Source organism: Somniosus microcephalus, chromosome 3 (genome assembly GCF_052327205.1).
Source record: "Somniosus microcephalus isolate GS21.2 chromosome 3, FLI_Smic_1.0, whole genome shotgun sequence".
NCBI classification, from domain to species: Eukaryota; Metazoa; Chordata; class Chondrichthyes; order Squaliformes; family Somniosidae; genus Somniosus; species Somniosus microcephalus.
In genome coordinates, this window is record NC_140989.1 from 73,843,059 (window position 1) to 73,857,220 (window position 14,162).

The 14,162-nt window shown below is 42.0% G+C and overlaps 1 protein-coding gene across 7 annotated transcripts in view; it reads left to right on the forward strand.

Annotated features, from left to right (window-relative positions):
• ush2a (Usher syndrome 2A (autosomal recessive, mild)) overlaps positions 1-14,162 on the forward strand; it is a 1,396,947-nt gene that overhangs the window by 513,036 nt on the left and 869,749 nt on the right. For all 7 annotated transcript variants that reach the window (XM_085981146.1, XM_085981156.1, XM_085981149.1 and 4 more), the window contains 2 exons: positions 7,473-7,574; positions 10,667-10,855. In XM_085981146.1, coding sequence (XP_085837272.1) covers positions 7,473-7,574; positions 10,667-10,855 — 291 coding nt within the window. The remainder of the gene's footprint in view (positions 1-7,472; positions 7,575-10,666; positions 10,856-14,162) is intronic.

Here is a 14,162-nt window from a genome sequence, read left to right on the forward strand (position 1 = left end):
TACATACTGCAAGATGGTGGACCACCGTTATTGGGATGTGAATGGATCAGAAAGATAAGTTTAGACTGGCACTCCATTCAGGCACTGACTGTGGCTGGTAAAAAGGATGATGACGTCACACCTGGACGATTGGCAAAAATCTTAGCTAACGCTAAAGAGGTATTTCAACAAGGACTGGGAACTCTTAAAGGTGTAACCGCCTCGATAAAAATAGAAGAGAATGCAATTCCCAAGTTTTCAAAGCAAGACCGGTACCGTATGCAATTCGCCCAGCCGTCGAGGCAGAGCTGGAGAATCTGGAGAATGCAGGCGTGTTATCTAAGGTAGACTGGAGCGAGTGGGCGACACCCATTCTTCCTGTCATGAAGAAAACGTTAAACAATAAGTCTGAGGAGCCAAGGAAGGTTCGCATCTGTGGGGACTTCAAGGTGACTGTGAACCCAGTCCTTCACACAGTACAGTATCCTCTTCCGAGGATAGAAGATATTTTCGCCTCACTATCTGGAGGGAAACGTTTTACAAAAATTGACCTAGCGCAAGCATATTTGCAGATGGAGGTTGAAGAATCCTCTAGGAAATATCTCACGATAAACACTCACAAAGGTCTTTACCAGTATAATCGACTGGTATTCGGAGTTGCATCAGCTCCGGCTATATAGCAAAGAGCGATGGAACAAGTCCTGCAAGGGATTCCGGGGACTCAGTGTTAACTTGGATGACATCCTAGTGACAGGTGAAAATGACAGTGAACACCTTGCCAACCTAGAGCAGGTGCTCACTAGACTAAGAGAACATGGGCTACGAGCCAATCGCCCCAAGTGCAAGTTTAAAAAAAAAATAAAAAATATCGTATTGTGGCCACGTGATTGATGAAGAGGGGTTACATAAGTCCCCTGACAAAATTGAAGCGGTAGTTAAGGCTCCAGCGCCTGAAAATGTGTTGCAACTGAGGTCATTCCTCGGATCGGTGAATTACTACCATAAGTTTTTGCCGAATTTGTCCACAATTCTGCACCCACTGAACGCCCTGCTACAAACTGGAGTCGCATGGAAATGGAGCGATGAATGTAAGCGGGCCTTTCAGAAGTGTAAAGGCCTGATCACTTCAAGAGAAGTATTGGCTCACTACAACCCATCACTACCGATAAGACTGGCGTGTGATGCGTCTCCCTACGGCGTTGGAGCGGTACTGTCACATAAATTCCTTGATGGTTCAGAGAGGCCGATAGCTTTTGCATCACGCTCGTTAACTTCAGCCGAGCGTAACTACGCCCAGATTGACAGAGAGGCCCTCAGCCTGGTGTGGGGGGTGAAGAAGTTCAATCACTACCTGCACGGACAGAAATTTACTCTACTAACTGATCATCAACCTCTTGTCTCCATTTTCAACCCTAAGAAGGGCGTCCCGATAATGACAGCACAACGGCTACAGAGGTGGTCCCTTTTCCTAGGGGCACACCAATTTGACATTGAGTACAAAGGAACTAAACAGCATGGGAATGCTGATGGATTGTCGCGCCTACCGTTGCCGACGGTGGATGAAGCACCTGCAGTGGATCCTGTGGAGATATTCCACTCGACCATAGTCGAATGTCTACCTGTGACGAATGCAAACATAGAAAAGGAAACACGAAATGACCCGACATTCTCCAGGGTCTATGATTTAACGGTGAAGGGATGGCCAGCACATGGCGAACCACTGTTGCCAGCATTCTCACCGAGAAGAGAACCGCTGTCAGTGTGCCGAAGAACCTTGATGTGTGGATCCAGAGTAGTAATTCCACCCAAATTGAAGGGTAGAGTGCTCAATGAGCTTCATGAGGGTCATCTGGGAGGGGTAAAAATGAAGAACTTAGCCAAAGCGTTTGTGTGGTGGCCGGGAATCGATAGAGAAATCGAAGAGATGACCAAGAGCTGTACAGGATGCCAGAAGGTCCAAGACGCCCCACCACAAGCCCCTCTACATCCATGGGAGTGGCCCTCATCTCCATGGCAAAGGGTACACATTGATTTTGCTGGTCCATTTATGGACTCGATGTTTTTAATTGCGGTGGATGCACATTCAAAGTGGCCAGAGGTAATAAAAATGTCCTCAACCACCACAGAAAAAACTATCACAGTCTTACGAACCATATTCGCCAGAAATGGGCTGCCTGAACAGATTTGCTCCGACAATGGACCACAGTTTGTGTCTGAAGAGTTCCGGAGGTTCTTAAAGAACAATGTTGTTAAGCATTACACATCCGCCCCATATCATCCAGCCACCAATGGATTGGCTGAGCGGTTCGTTCAAACATTCAAGAAGGCTATCAAGGCAATGTGTAATGCCACAAGGTGGATAACTTCTTGTTTGCCTACCGGAATGCGACACATGCGGTTACCAACCAAACTCCAGCCATGATGTTCTTCAATCGAAGACTAAGATGCTGCTTGGATTTGGTTAAGCCAAACATCAGAAGAGATGTGGAGAACAAGCAGTTTCAGAATATGAATGAAAGGCCAACCAGGAGTTTCAAGATAGGTCAACCAGTTTTGGCCCGGGACTACCGCACAGAGAAATGGCAGCCAGGAACGATCTGCACACAGCAAGGACCTCTAATGTATACCGTGGACGTTGGAGAGAGCATTGTAAGACGCCATGCTGACTAGATTCTAGAGTCACTGGAAAACGTCAAATCTACACCATGATCCTATACACCTGGTGATGAAACCGAAGTACCAATTGCATCTACCTCAGAATCGGTGATATTGGAAGCAGACGAACCAAACAACGACGTTGATCCCGAATCAACTTTGCCAGAAGAACCTGATACCCCGAAGAGGCGTTATCCGGACAGAATCAGGAAGCCTCCTCAAAGACTGAATTTATAATTGATTAACTTCAGCTAATGTATATAGCAACTGTAATTGTAAATGTTATTTAATTATTAATCGAATGTTATGTAGTTTAGCTAAAAGGGGAGGAATGTACTGTTTAGCTAAAAGGGGAGGAATTGTAGTGTATGTACCTTGAAGAAGGAACTATATTCTGCAGCCCCTGTATACTGCAGTACCAGTAGTGACCACCCCTGTATATAAGCTTGTGTAGTAACTTTGTATAGTAGTTCCAGTTTTGCCTCCATTCAGTAAACACCTGTTATAACCAACTTCTGCAGTCCGTGTCTCAATTACACACGGACAATACAGTAAGGATGGCAGATTTCCTTCCCTACAGGACATTAGTGAATCAGATGGGTCTTTACGACAATCCGATAGTTTCATGGTCACTGATACCAGCTTTTTGTTCCACATTTACCAATTAACTGAATTTAAATTACCTGTGGAATTTGAATTCACATCTCCGGATCATTAGTCCAGGCCTCTAGATTACTAGTCCAGTAACATAACAACTATGCTACCATTCCCATCTTCTCGGAGGCCTTCCTTTACCATCCAAAACCATTGCAAAACCTTGCAAGCATCCAGTAGCACTTCCTGCATACTTTAACAACTTTTTAAATGTATTGCATCAAGCCACTACTTTAAAAATATTTTATTTAAAAGTCCAAAAGCTGAAATCCAAACTTACCTCAAAGATGTGTGTCCCTTTAAGAAGTGCTGACAGCATCTCTGCAGGGCTGCTGCATGCACCTTTTTCTCGTGCGTAGAGGAGAGGGAGTTATGGTGTGCAGCGATATCCAATTAGCAATTGTGGCATCAAATCAGGCGTTACACGCTGATTGACGGCACGATCTGCTCATTTGAGTTTCAGAGGCCGCGTTATGGCCCTCATTAAAATGGCTTCTGCCGTGTTCTGCGCCGGAAGTGGGCAGAAGCGAGGCGGCCGCCGTTTTTTTTTAAGAAATCAGGCGTTAAGGAAGGGAATTTCTAGGCTGGGGTGTCTAGGCAGCTGGTTTGATGGTTTACACTTTCTATGAATGACCCCCTGCTTTTACGATGTGTCAGTATCATGATAACGTGTGGCACTGTAATATACATTGGAGAAACTGACAAGATCTGTAATTGCATGATTGGCACACGATATCCGGGATTTTGTGGTCAGTGGTGAACGAATGGCACTAGCTGTTCATTACACTTGCACTTGTCCACAGACTTTTTATGGGCTTTTGCACTGAAAGTTGCGGTCATTAGAAATCCAGAACAGTGGAAGGAGGGATCGGAGGCCAGAGGGGTGGGGTAGGAAGGGGGACGGATATTGTGGAGAGGGTGCTAGGAAGGCTGGGATCGGAGGGTACTGAGGATCAGAGGCCAGACAGGGAGTCAGGGACTGGGGGCCGAGGATCAGAGGCCGGAGAGGGGGTCGGGGGCTGGGCGCTGAGGTTCGGAGACCGGAGAGGGGGCCGGGAACCGTAGACCGAGGGCCGGGTCAGAGTTAAATTTAAAATGGAGCTTCAAAATGAGGCACGCAGCCTCATTATAACATTTAAAGTGCCAACCCGCCTCCTGCGAGCGGTTTGGCCGCCAGCCCCATGTTCCACCTCCGTTAAAACCAGAAGTGGGCAGGTTGGGGTCGGGATTCAGATTTTTAACACTTTAACCTCCCACCCGACCCCAACCTACCTGTTTTTTGAGGTTACAATTCCCCCCCTAAGTCAGGAAGTGTAAGTTAGGATTGTTAAATCAATGCCAAATCATGTACAGAAAGCTAAATAAAGAGGAAAGATGGGATTAAGAGACAGAGAGATAAAAGAGACAGAAAGAAAAAGTTTTAAAAAATGTTTTATTTAAATGTTTTCATTTATTAAAATCTCCAACAATAATTAAAATCTGAGAGTGAAACTCCACACTTGTGAAGTTAATTTTCAGTGCCAGAATGTTGTTTGGTATCACGTCGTTAAGAATTCACTTGCGCTTGAATGGACAAGCCCTAACTTTTTCTGGCAGGTTTCCATGGGTATAGATCACATAAGTACCTCAACTTCACGCCCTTCCATGTATTTGAATGCTGAGTCTCTTGCCGAGATACGGGCATAGCGCAGCTTCTGGAAGAGCAAGGCAACTCGGACAGAAACTTGCTGATTTCTGTGTATAACTGTGCAGGTGCAGTCTCCAGAAGTTGCTGTCCGATTTACTCTGATAGCCTCACCGTTATTTCTACCGCAAAATCTGGGCCAACGACGTCAAACCCTGCAACAAATACATTTCCTTGATATTAAATGCCTTGTATATGGTTTGAGCCAAACTGGATGTAAATACTAATAACTTTGTTGTGTTCTGCATTCATGTCTGGAAGTAAGGGATAATTTTCCAACTTTGATTATATGGTCAGAAATTTATGGGTAGCGCATACCCAAATCTTCTAAATGCACTCTTGGTGGGCAAGGCTCCCAACCTGCTGAAAGATGGAAAACTACTACTTTTGTGGGTAGTTTCATACCAATAGCCATGGAGTATCTTCAGGCTACACTACAGTTAGGTCTCTGGCGTTACTTGATACTAAACATTTGTGGTTAAAGTGGAATATTTTACACACACAACATTAGATGGCTGGCGATGAATTACACAACAGTAATTCATGCAAGTGGTTCTGATGATATGTGTAGCATTGTAGTTTGTGGTGCTTGCTCTGCCACAGAACAAATATAACAATTCTACATTATGGTGTCTCAGGATTAAGTGTTTTTTTCACATTTGGGTTCTTAGCAAAGTTCTTTAGAATTAAATAAGCTGTTTCATCTTGTCCAGAACAGTAGAACTGCAGGACACAGCCTGCAGTTGAAAAGTGGTAAATAGAAACTAATCTGCAGAAACACCAGTGAGCGAGTGGTTAATCTATGGAACAGGCTCCCTTGGGAGATGATGGAAGTTGATAGTATTGATTCATTCAAATGCATATTATGACAGATTTCTTTCAGAAAATATTATTTAGGGATATGGTATATAAGTAATTTGAGATATGACGGCCTAAAAATTGAATCATGCCTGAAAAAAGGGCAAATTTATAGACTGACATGGTAGCATGCTTGGGAGGAACAGGTGACTTTGGACCTATGGTTCCCAAACCTTTTCATCACTGGGGTTTTCCTCACCTCATGTCTGGGTCTGTTGTAGACTAATTGATAGAGATTAATTGATATGATTAGACTATGGTCTAGAAATTTGGCTGTGCCATAGAAGTCTCCCAAGTGTTGTAAGATGTGGGGAAATCGCCCCTCGCCCTGTCAAACAATTTCCAAAGTTCAAACCCGTGGAACAGACAACTCGAGACAAAGATTTCAGGATAAACTATTCTTTACTTAAAATCAGCAAGAGGTTACAAGTAAGTACCAAATACAAACCGTACTCAATTCATTTACTTATTGCAAGCACGCACGAATCTAAAATCATTTACTTTAAGCTCAAGTGATCATAAGCAACCACATACGTACTAACACCAGTGAGAGGTCAATTCAGCGATGACTAGACGTATGACTTTAACTGGAAACTGACCAAGTTGCCCTCGACTGCAGCAACGAGTGGTCAATTTACAGCATCTTTTATACCCCAAAATTTGGCAACTCGCCCACAGCATTCGTGTCCCAAACACTGTGGATAACGTTGTTTTCTCTCTCTCACTTTCTCTCCTATCTGTTTTGACGCTTAGTTAACCAAGGCCAGACATTCAGGGGTTGGAGAAAGTCGTCGTCTTTTTTTTACATCTGAAGGTTGTTGACGCCTGGTTCTCACACAATTTTCAAGATCTTATCTTTTGGAGGGAAAAAACCAGCTTACAAGCACATCAGTTATTTTACAAATGTTTTAGCCAAGCAGTCTCTTGCCCTCAAAGCTTGTCGGTACATTTGGTCACTTTAGATTCAGTCAAGTTTACCGTGGACATTCTTACAACCTCCAATAAAATGGGCAGGAAGCACACACTCTGATTCGGAAGTGAGACATCCACCATAGGGGTAAAGGCCAAACAATTGGCTTGCAGTGCAGATAAAGGGCCTATTTATTTGAGGCCCTCACTGCAAGATTGAATTGCCCTGAAGCCCCCCCCCTAGACACCACTCCCTCCCTTCAGCCTGCGATCACCCTACCCCGGCCACCATTCCCTTCCCTGGCTTTTGATCCCTCCTGACTAGATCGGCCACCCTCCTGTCCCAGTCATACCCCTTCCACAGTTACCTGAGGGCCGCTGTTAATGTCGCAGTGTCCCGATCTTCAATTACGCTTCGTTGGCAACTCTGCACAGCTTGCCAGCTCCATGGAAATGAGGCCCAAGGCCTAATATTGGGGGCGCCTCGAGCCTCAATATTCAGGTGCTGGGATTGTGCCCAAGAATGGGTGCATCCAAATTTCAAGGGCAGTAACTCCATTATTGCTGCATCATACAACTACCTGGATGATAGAAGGCAAACTAAGTGGACCTTGGTCAGTTTTCATCTAGCAATTCCTATGTTCCAAAAATAAAATCTTCTATTAACATAACTGCTGCATTAAGAACTTGGAGGTTTGAGCATATCACTGGATTTATACTTCTTGTTCTGCAGGTTCAGCATTTGCACCAAGTGGTAGCACTATTATTGGAGGCAATACAGGAGTATTTATAGGAGGACTTCCACAGGAATTTACAATTATCAGAGAGGATACAGGTAAAAAATACTTGTTCTGACTTATTATTTGGTTCAGTTATAACATTTTGAGAACTGACATCAGGGGTATTATTTTTGTTTAGCTTTGTTTCCGAAGAGTTTTGTTGATCATGTATATTCTAAATGTTAGTAAATATAAAGTTAGTTTGAATATGAAATGAATTCCAATTCAGCACATTCTTTCAGTTGAACACATTGGAGAAGAAACGGGCATCGTTTATGTTCCTGAAATATGGGTGGCCAGAAGTTGAAAATCGGGTGGGGGGGGGGGGGCGCGCCTCGGCTGCCCCATTTACACTCAAGGTTCACCTGGTGACACGTTCAGGTGAGCTGTAAAAGGGCGAAAAGCCCACCTGCCTGAAACAAGCATAAGTCTGCTTTACAATGCAAATCGGGGTCTTATGCTGGTTGCAGGAGCTGATGTAAAATTCAGGAACAAATGGGTGGAGCTTGCGCTGTAATTTGTTAGGCTCCTACCAGTGAGCTGCTTCAAGATGCTCGTTTGGTGTCCGCAGCTTGCCGCTTCCATTCAAATGTGACCCGATGCCGAATTTGGCTCGGGTCTCAGCCCAGCACAGACCAATTGCTCCGCCAATTTGCCACCCGTTTTAGGCATAAGTTGAATTCATCCCCATACTTTCCATAACACGATATGGTTATTTTTATTTAGGCATTTTCCATTTTTCTCATCTTGCATGTTGAATACCACATTTTTGCATTCGATAGGAACTATGGTACAGTCTGGAATATTGACTTCCCCTGACCAATGTTAATTGTTGACATGAAATATAATTGATGCAAGGTAAGTGAGACAATGTCAGCTCCCTTCTCTTCCCCAATGGACTTCATTGCTGCCTTGTGAACTGATGAAAGTCAGCTATCTACGACAAGTGAGTTCAAATGACAAAGGGGCACTTGAAACACATGATCTCCATTTGGACGTGAAGCACTCAAAATACTTGAGCTACAGAGCCTCCAACAACAAAGTACACAGAAAAATATCAAAGTTTCATTCTGTGAACAAAAAAGCTACTGTGCATATTTCTGGCTTACTCCAGTTGCATTTCACTTAATTTGTTATGTTTGTACATTATTCATCAATTTGAGATGAATTATAGGCAAAAAAGTGAAAACTCAAAGCAGAATCAATCAGCATATTTGAATCATTATCAAAGCTAGCAAAACAGGTTTTCAATTCTTTAGGCATTAGAACACACACAAAACAGACAGGATAAATAACATTCAGAAACAAACCAGCTATTTCACAGTATGATCTGAATTGCTAAAAGGGGGCCTTCATCTGTACTGCAAAGATTTTATGGTTTTTACTATTCCTGATTTTTCAATGCAAGATGGTTCAAGTTCTACTTCAAATTAAAACTATTTAAGACTATTAATATGTAAAGATGAGGAAATATGCTTGTTTTGAAAGTGTTATTATTTATGAATGCATATTTATTAGTTGTGATGTTCAATGAATGATACAAATGTGGTTTTAACTATTGAAAGCTGTCTTGAGTCTTAATTAGTTGACTAAAACTACTCCAAGCAACAATTTGAAGAGCAATCTCTCTGGTGACCCTTAGTAAATCAACATTTCTCCTCTTCTGACACCAAAAATATCCATTTATATAAACTCATCTAGTGGATGTCAGGATTAACGCTAATTTAATGGGTTTCTCATAGAAGGTAAATGAAATGATGGTCTTATCGAGAGAAAAGTGATTCGCCTAACTATTTAAATGATGCTAACTAAGCCAAAGATCAACTAAGAAATAATGAAAAATACATAAGCAAAATACTGTGGATGCTTAAATTTGAAATAAAAACAGAAACTGTTGGAAATGCTCAGCAGGTCAGGCAGCATCTGTGAAGAGAGAAACTGAGTTAATGTTTCAGTTCGACGACCTTTCGTCAGAACTGGAAAAAGTTAGAAAAATAATGGTGTTAAGCAAATGCAGAGGCAGGGAAAGCGGGGAGGTGTTTGGGGCCCTGGACGGTGGGAAGGAAGGAGATAAATATGACTGTCATTATTCTACTGCTCTCACATCAATGTAAAGCAGTTGCAAATCCAGATCGCTGTGACAACAGTACTATAATTTGTGAGTCAAGTGATACTGAAGCTCACTACTTAGTCTTTGCAATGGAAGCAATATTACTGCAGTCTGTTGTGCAGCCAAGTTTAAAAAGCGCACAAGTGGTAAACTTTTAACTTTTTTTAGATTAGGATTTGTCTCCCCTGTTCATTTCTAAATATATGAGCAGACCATTGTGCATGTGTGCAGAGCTTCTTTGCTGCTAGTCCAGTGCAGGATGCAAATGGCAGTGTAATTTTGGTCTACTGTATGCAATCTGTCTGTACTGGTCTAAGGCCAACACCAGTATAACTGTACCCTAAGTGAAGGCGGTAGGCAAGACTGTAGAATTATGGACTGGGAATGTTTTCTTTTGGCAGATGCAACCTATTGAAAACATCGATTCCGATGTCCCATAAAACACAGAGCGGCGGCCAGGGAATTTGAAAAAAAAAATTCAGAAGAAATAAATAGGAGAGAGTTTAAACAGGGAACAGGCATAAACATGGCATTCAGATGAAAAAAATGATGAGCAGAGATGTAGAGACATTTTTGACTAATTAAATCAATTATAAAATTTAAAATACAACCCCCTAAGGCACAAATCTGGTATGTTTTACTTTTTAGCAGAATGTTTCATGTACACAGAATGTTAACTTCAATAAATAAGGGTAAAGACTATAATCCTGAGAAATTACTTTAAACATATTTTAACTATATTATTCCTGTGAGATTTATCCAGTGTATTGTTTATTGTGTCAAAGTAGAAAGGAATGCATACTGTGAAATTAATTAAGCCTCCTGCTCTGAATATGTATTCAAAACGTAGCACTCAAAGCAGTTAAGTATAGACAAGAACAGTACAGGTAATAGAAAAGACAAAAAACTTGTGCTTAATTAGTAATAGTAAAGAAAGCTACAATGTTTTCTAATTGTAAGGTTGGTTAACAAGTATGGACTGCATTGCACTGCACATGCTGAATTCAGTGTTAATGCTTATTTTCTTAATCTACTAAGGTGATACAAAAGTGGTTGCAACAGGGTTTGTGGGATGTCTCAGTGATGTGCAAATAAAGAAAAGAGAGACTCCAACAGAGGTTTGGGAACCATTGGATTGGAATAGCGCTGAAGAAAAAGTTGGAACGTATCACAGCTGGGAGGGCTGTCCTAGTGTTCTTGTGGGCGGAGCACACTTCCTAGGACAAGGTAATGGTAATTAAACATCTGTTCCCACTGGGTTGGAACAAAGAAGTAATGTTGTGTCAAATGTTGTACTATTACACAGGATAAATGTATGGCATTAACAATTCATGTTTGTGAGCTAATGATCAACAGACGTGTAACATCATGAATTCACATTCTAATATGATGAAGGTGAACTGTCCAATTCACACAGGCTTATGTATACCAAAACAAGGTATTTTCATCATCCAATAAATTCTCATTATCAAGTGCCAGACATGAATCATTAAAAACAACTTGAATTTTAAGGAATCATATGTGGTATGTCCAGCAGGACAAGTAAGTTGGTGAGCTCTGCACTGGGCCAAATGTCTTTATTATTAGCATAATAATGGTCCATAACAGACGACAAAAGAGCATATTCTACATTAATGTGATTTTCATACTTTGTATTGTGTGCCAATGTGTAATTTATGTTGCATTCCATACATTTTTGCTTGTCAGTATATTTTCTGTATGTTGATGGATTTTGCATCTGTAATTTTAGTTTATTGGCAGCTTACAAGTTTTTTAATGCTTTGAAATAACTAGCATCTACACATAAAGACAGCGAACACAACAGGACTTGTATTTTCTTCATTATAAGAATTGAAGCATGACTTTTTTCCTTCAGTTTTTTTTATCTCTCTGCTGTTTGCATCTTTCCTCTCATTTACGTTCACTTTCTTACTGCACTTTCACTTCTGTTTTTATCTTTTTCTATGCAACACTTCCTATTCCCGGCATTATTCACACTGCTGTATAGGGAGGCTGCAGGCATGAAGAGATTGTGGGGATGGGGACTGAGCAGACGCTGAAAAACTTGAGTGTAAGAAGAACGATGGTAGTTTTTGGTATGCTGACAGATATGTGCTGAGGAACCAGATGAATCCTTAATACTCTCGCTAGAAACCGTCTGGCGTTTACCTCCCAGCAAAGGCCTAGGAGTCTGCTGCCTGGACCAGCTTTCAAAAATGTTCTTACACTAACCGGTTTGGATTAAATTTAAGTTTTAGTTTATCCCTTGGTTAGGATATCTACAAGCTACTGAATGAATGAGTTAACCCTTTCTTACCAAATCATCAAGGAAATGTCAGACCACCAGGCGTGTACTATAAGACTGTTTATTGGTTACAAAATCACAACTTAAGGTTAAATTTGGGCACACAAACACTGAATAGATATGAAAAGATGTAGGCAGAGTTATCGAGCAGTCTGAATCGCATATCATTAATAGGCAGATTTACTTAATAAAATGAGTAGCTGAACTTAGGCAAGCAATTCAGATAATCAGCATTAACGGACACTGAGTATTAATTATAGCAGTGATCAGAGTCTGAGATTATTCAAATTGGTGAAGTTATTTTAGGGTTAAACTCTTCGATAACAGACAAGTTAAAAGCTTTGGCAGTCAGTTTATTAGATTATCATCTAGATACTGATCGATAGCAAGACCTCATCTTTATTAGCGGTGAAATTGAGTCAATCGACTCCCATGCTTGGGGCTGAGGAATTAGCTCTTGGAGTGTTGAGTCGATGAGCACCCTTTGGCAGTAGAGTTATCTGTTCTGCTTGGATCTTCAGTTCCAGCTGAACCCACCTTAGACACAAGCGACAATATCTGAGCTGGCTTGACTCTCATCTTTCTCTGATCTCTGACACTTATAAAGTTAAGTGGAATTTTTCTCTGCCTGCAACTGGCAGTTACAGTCTAACAAGCTAACTCAATATGTTCCTACCTGTTCTAATACATTGTACTTGTAAACATAGGAGCAGGAGTAGGCCATTCGGCCCGTAGAGCCCGCTCTGCCATTTAATGAGATCATGGCTGATCATCCAAATTTAGTACCCTGCCCCTGCTTTCTCCCCATATCCCTTTAGCCTCAAGAAATATATCCAACTCCTTCTTGAATATATTTAATGAATTAACCTCAACTGCCCTGTGTGGCAGAGAATTCCACAGGTTCACCACTCTCTGGGTGAAGAAATTCCTCCACATCTCAGTCCTAAATGGCTTACCCCTTATCCTTAAACTGTGAACCCTGGTTCTGGACTCCCCCGCCATCAGGAACATCCTTCCTGCATCTAGTCTGTCTAGTCCTGTTAGAATTTTATAAGTTTCAATGAGATCCCCTCTCATTCTTCTAAACTCTAGCGAATATAAGCCTAACCAACCCAATCTCTCCTCATACATCATTCCTGCCATCCCAGGTATCAGTCTGGTGAATCTTCGCTGCACTCTCTCCATGACAAGAACATCCTTCCTCAGATAAAGCGACCAAAACTGCACACAATACTCGAGGTGTGGTCTCACCAAGGCCCTGTACAACTGCAGCAAGACTTCCTTGCTCCTGTACTCCAATCCTCTCGCTATGAAGGACAACATACCATTTGCCTTCTTAACCGCCTGCTGCACCTGCATGCTTACCTTCAGCGACTGGTGCACAAGGACACCCAGGTCTTGTTGCACTTCTCCTTTTCTCAATCTATTGCTGTTCAGATAATAATCTGCCTTCCTGTTTTTGCCACCGAAGTGGATAACCTCGCATTTATCCACATTGGGCAAATGCATGGCAAATGCAGTATAATCACCCAACCTGTCCAAATCGTACTGGAGTTTCTCTGCATCCTCCTCACAGCACACACGTCCACCCAGCTTTTTGTTGTCTGCAAACTTGGAGATATTACATCTAGTTCCCTTGTCTAGATCATTTATATATATTGTGAATAGCTGGGGTCCTAGCACCAATCCCTGCGGTACCCCATTAGTCACTGCTGGCCACTCGGAAAAAGACCCGTTTATTCCAACTCTTTGCTTCCTGTCTGCCAACCAGTTCTCTATCCAAGACAGTACCTTACCCCCAATCCCATGTGCTTTAACTTTACACACTAATCTCTTATGCGGGACCTTATCGAAAGCCTTCTGAAAGTCCAAATACACCACATCCACTGGTTCTCCCTTATCTATTTTACCAGTTACATCCTCAAAAAATTCCAGTAGATTAGTCAAGCATGATTTACCTTTTGTAAATCCATGTTGACTTTCTCCAATCCTGTCACTGTTTTCCAAGTGCGCTGCTATTACATCTTTTATAATGGACTCTAGCATTTTCCCCACTACCGATGTCAGGCTTACCGGTCTATAATTCCCCATTTTCTCTCTACCACCCTTATATAGTGGGGTTACATTAGCTATCCTCCAATCCATGGGAACTGTTCCAGAGTCTATAGAATTTTGGAAGATGACCAGCAATGCATCTACTATTTCCAGGGCCACTTCCTTAAGTACCCT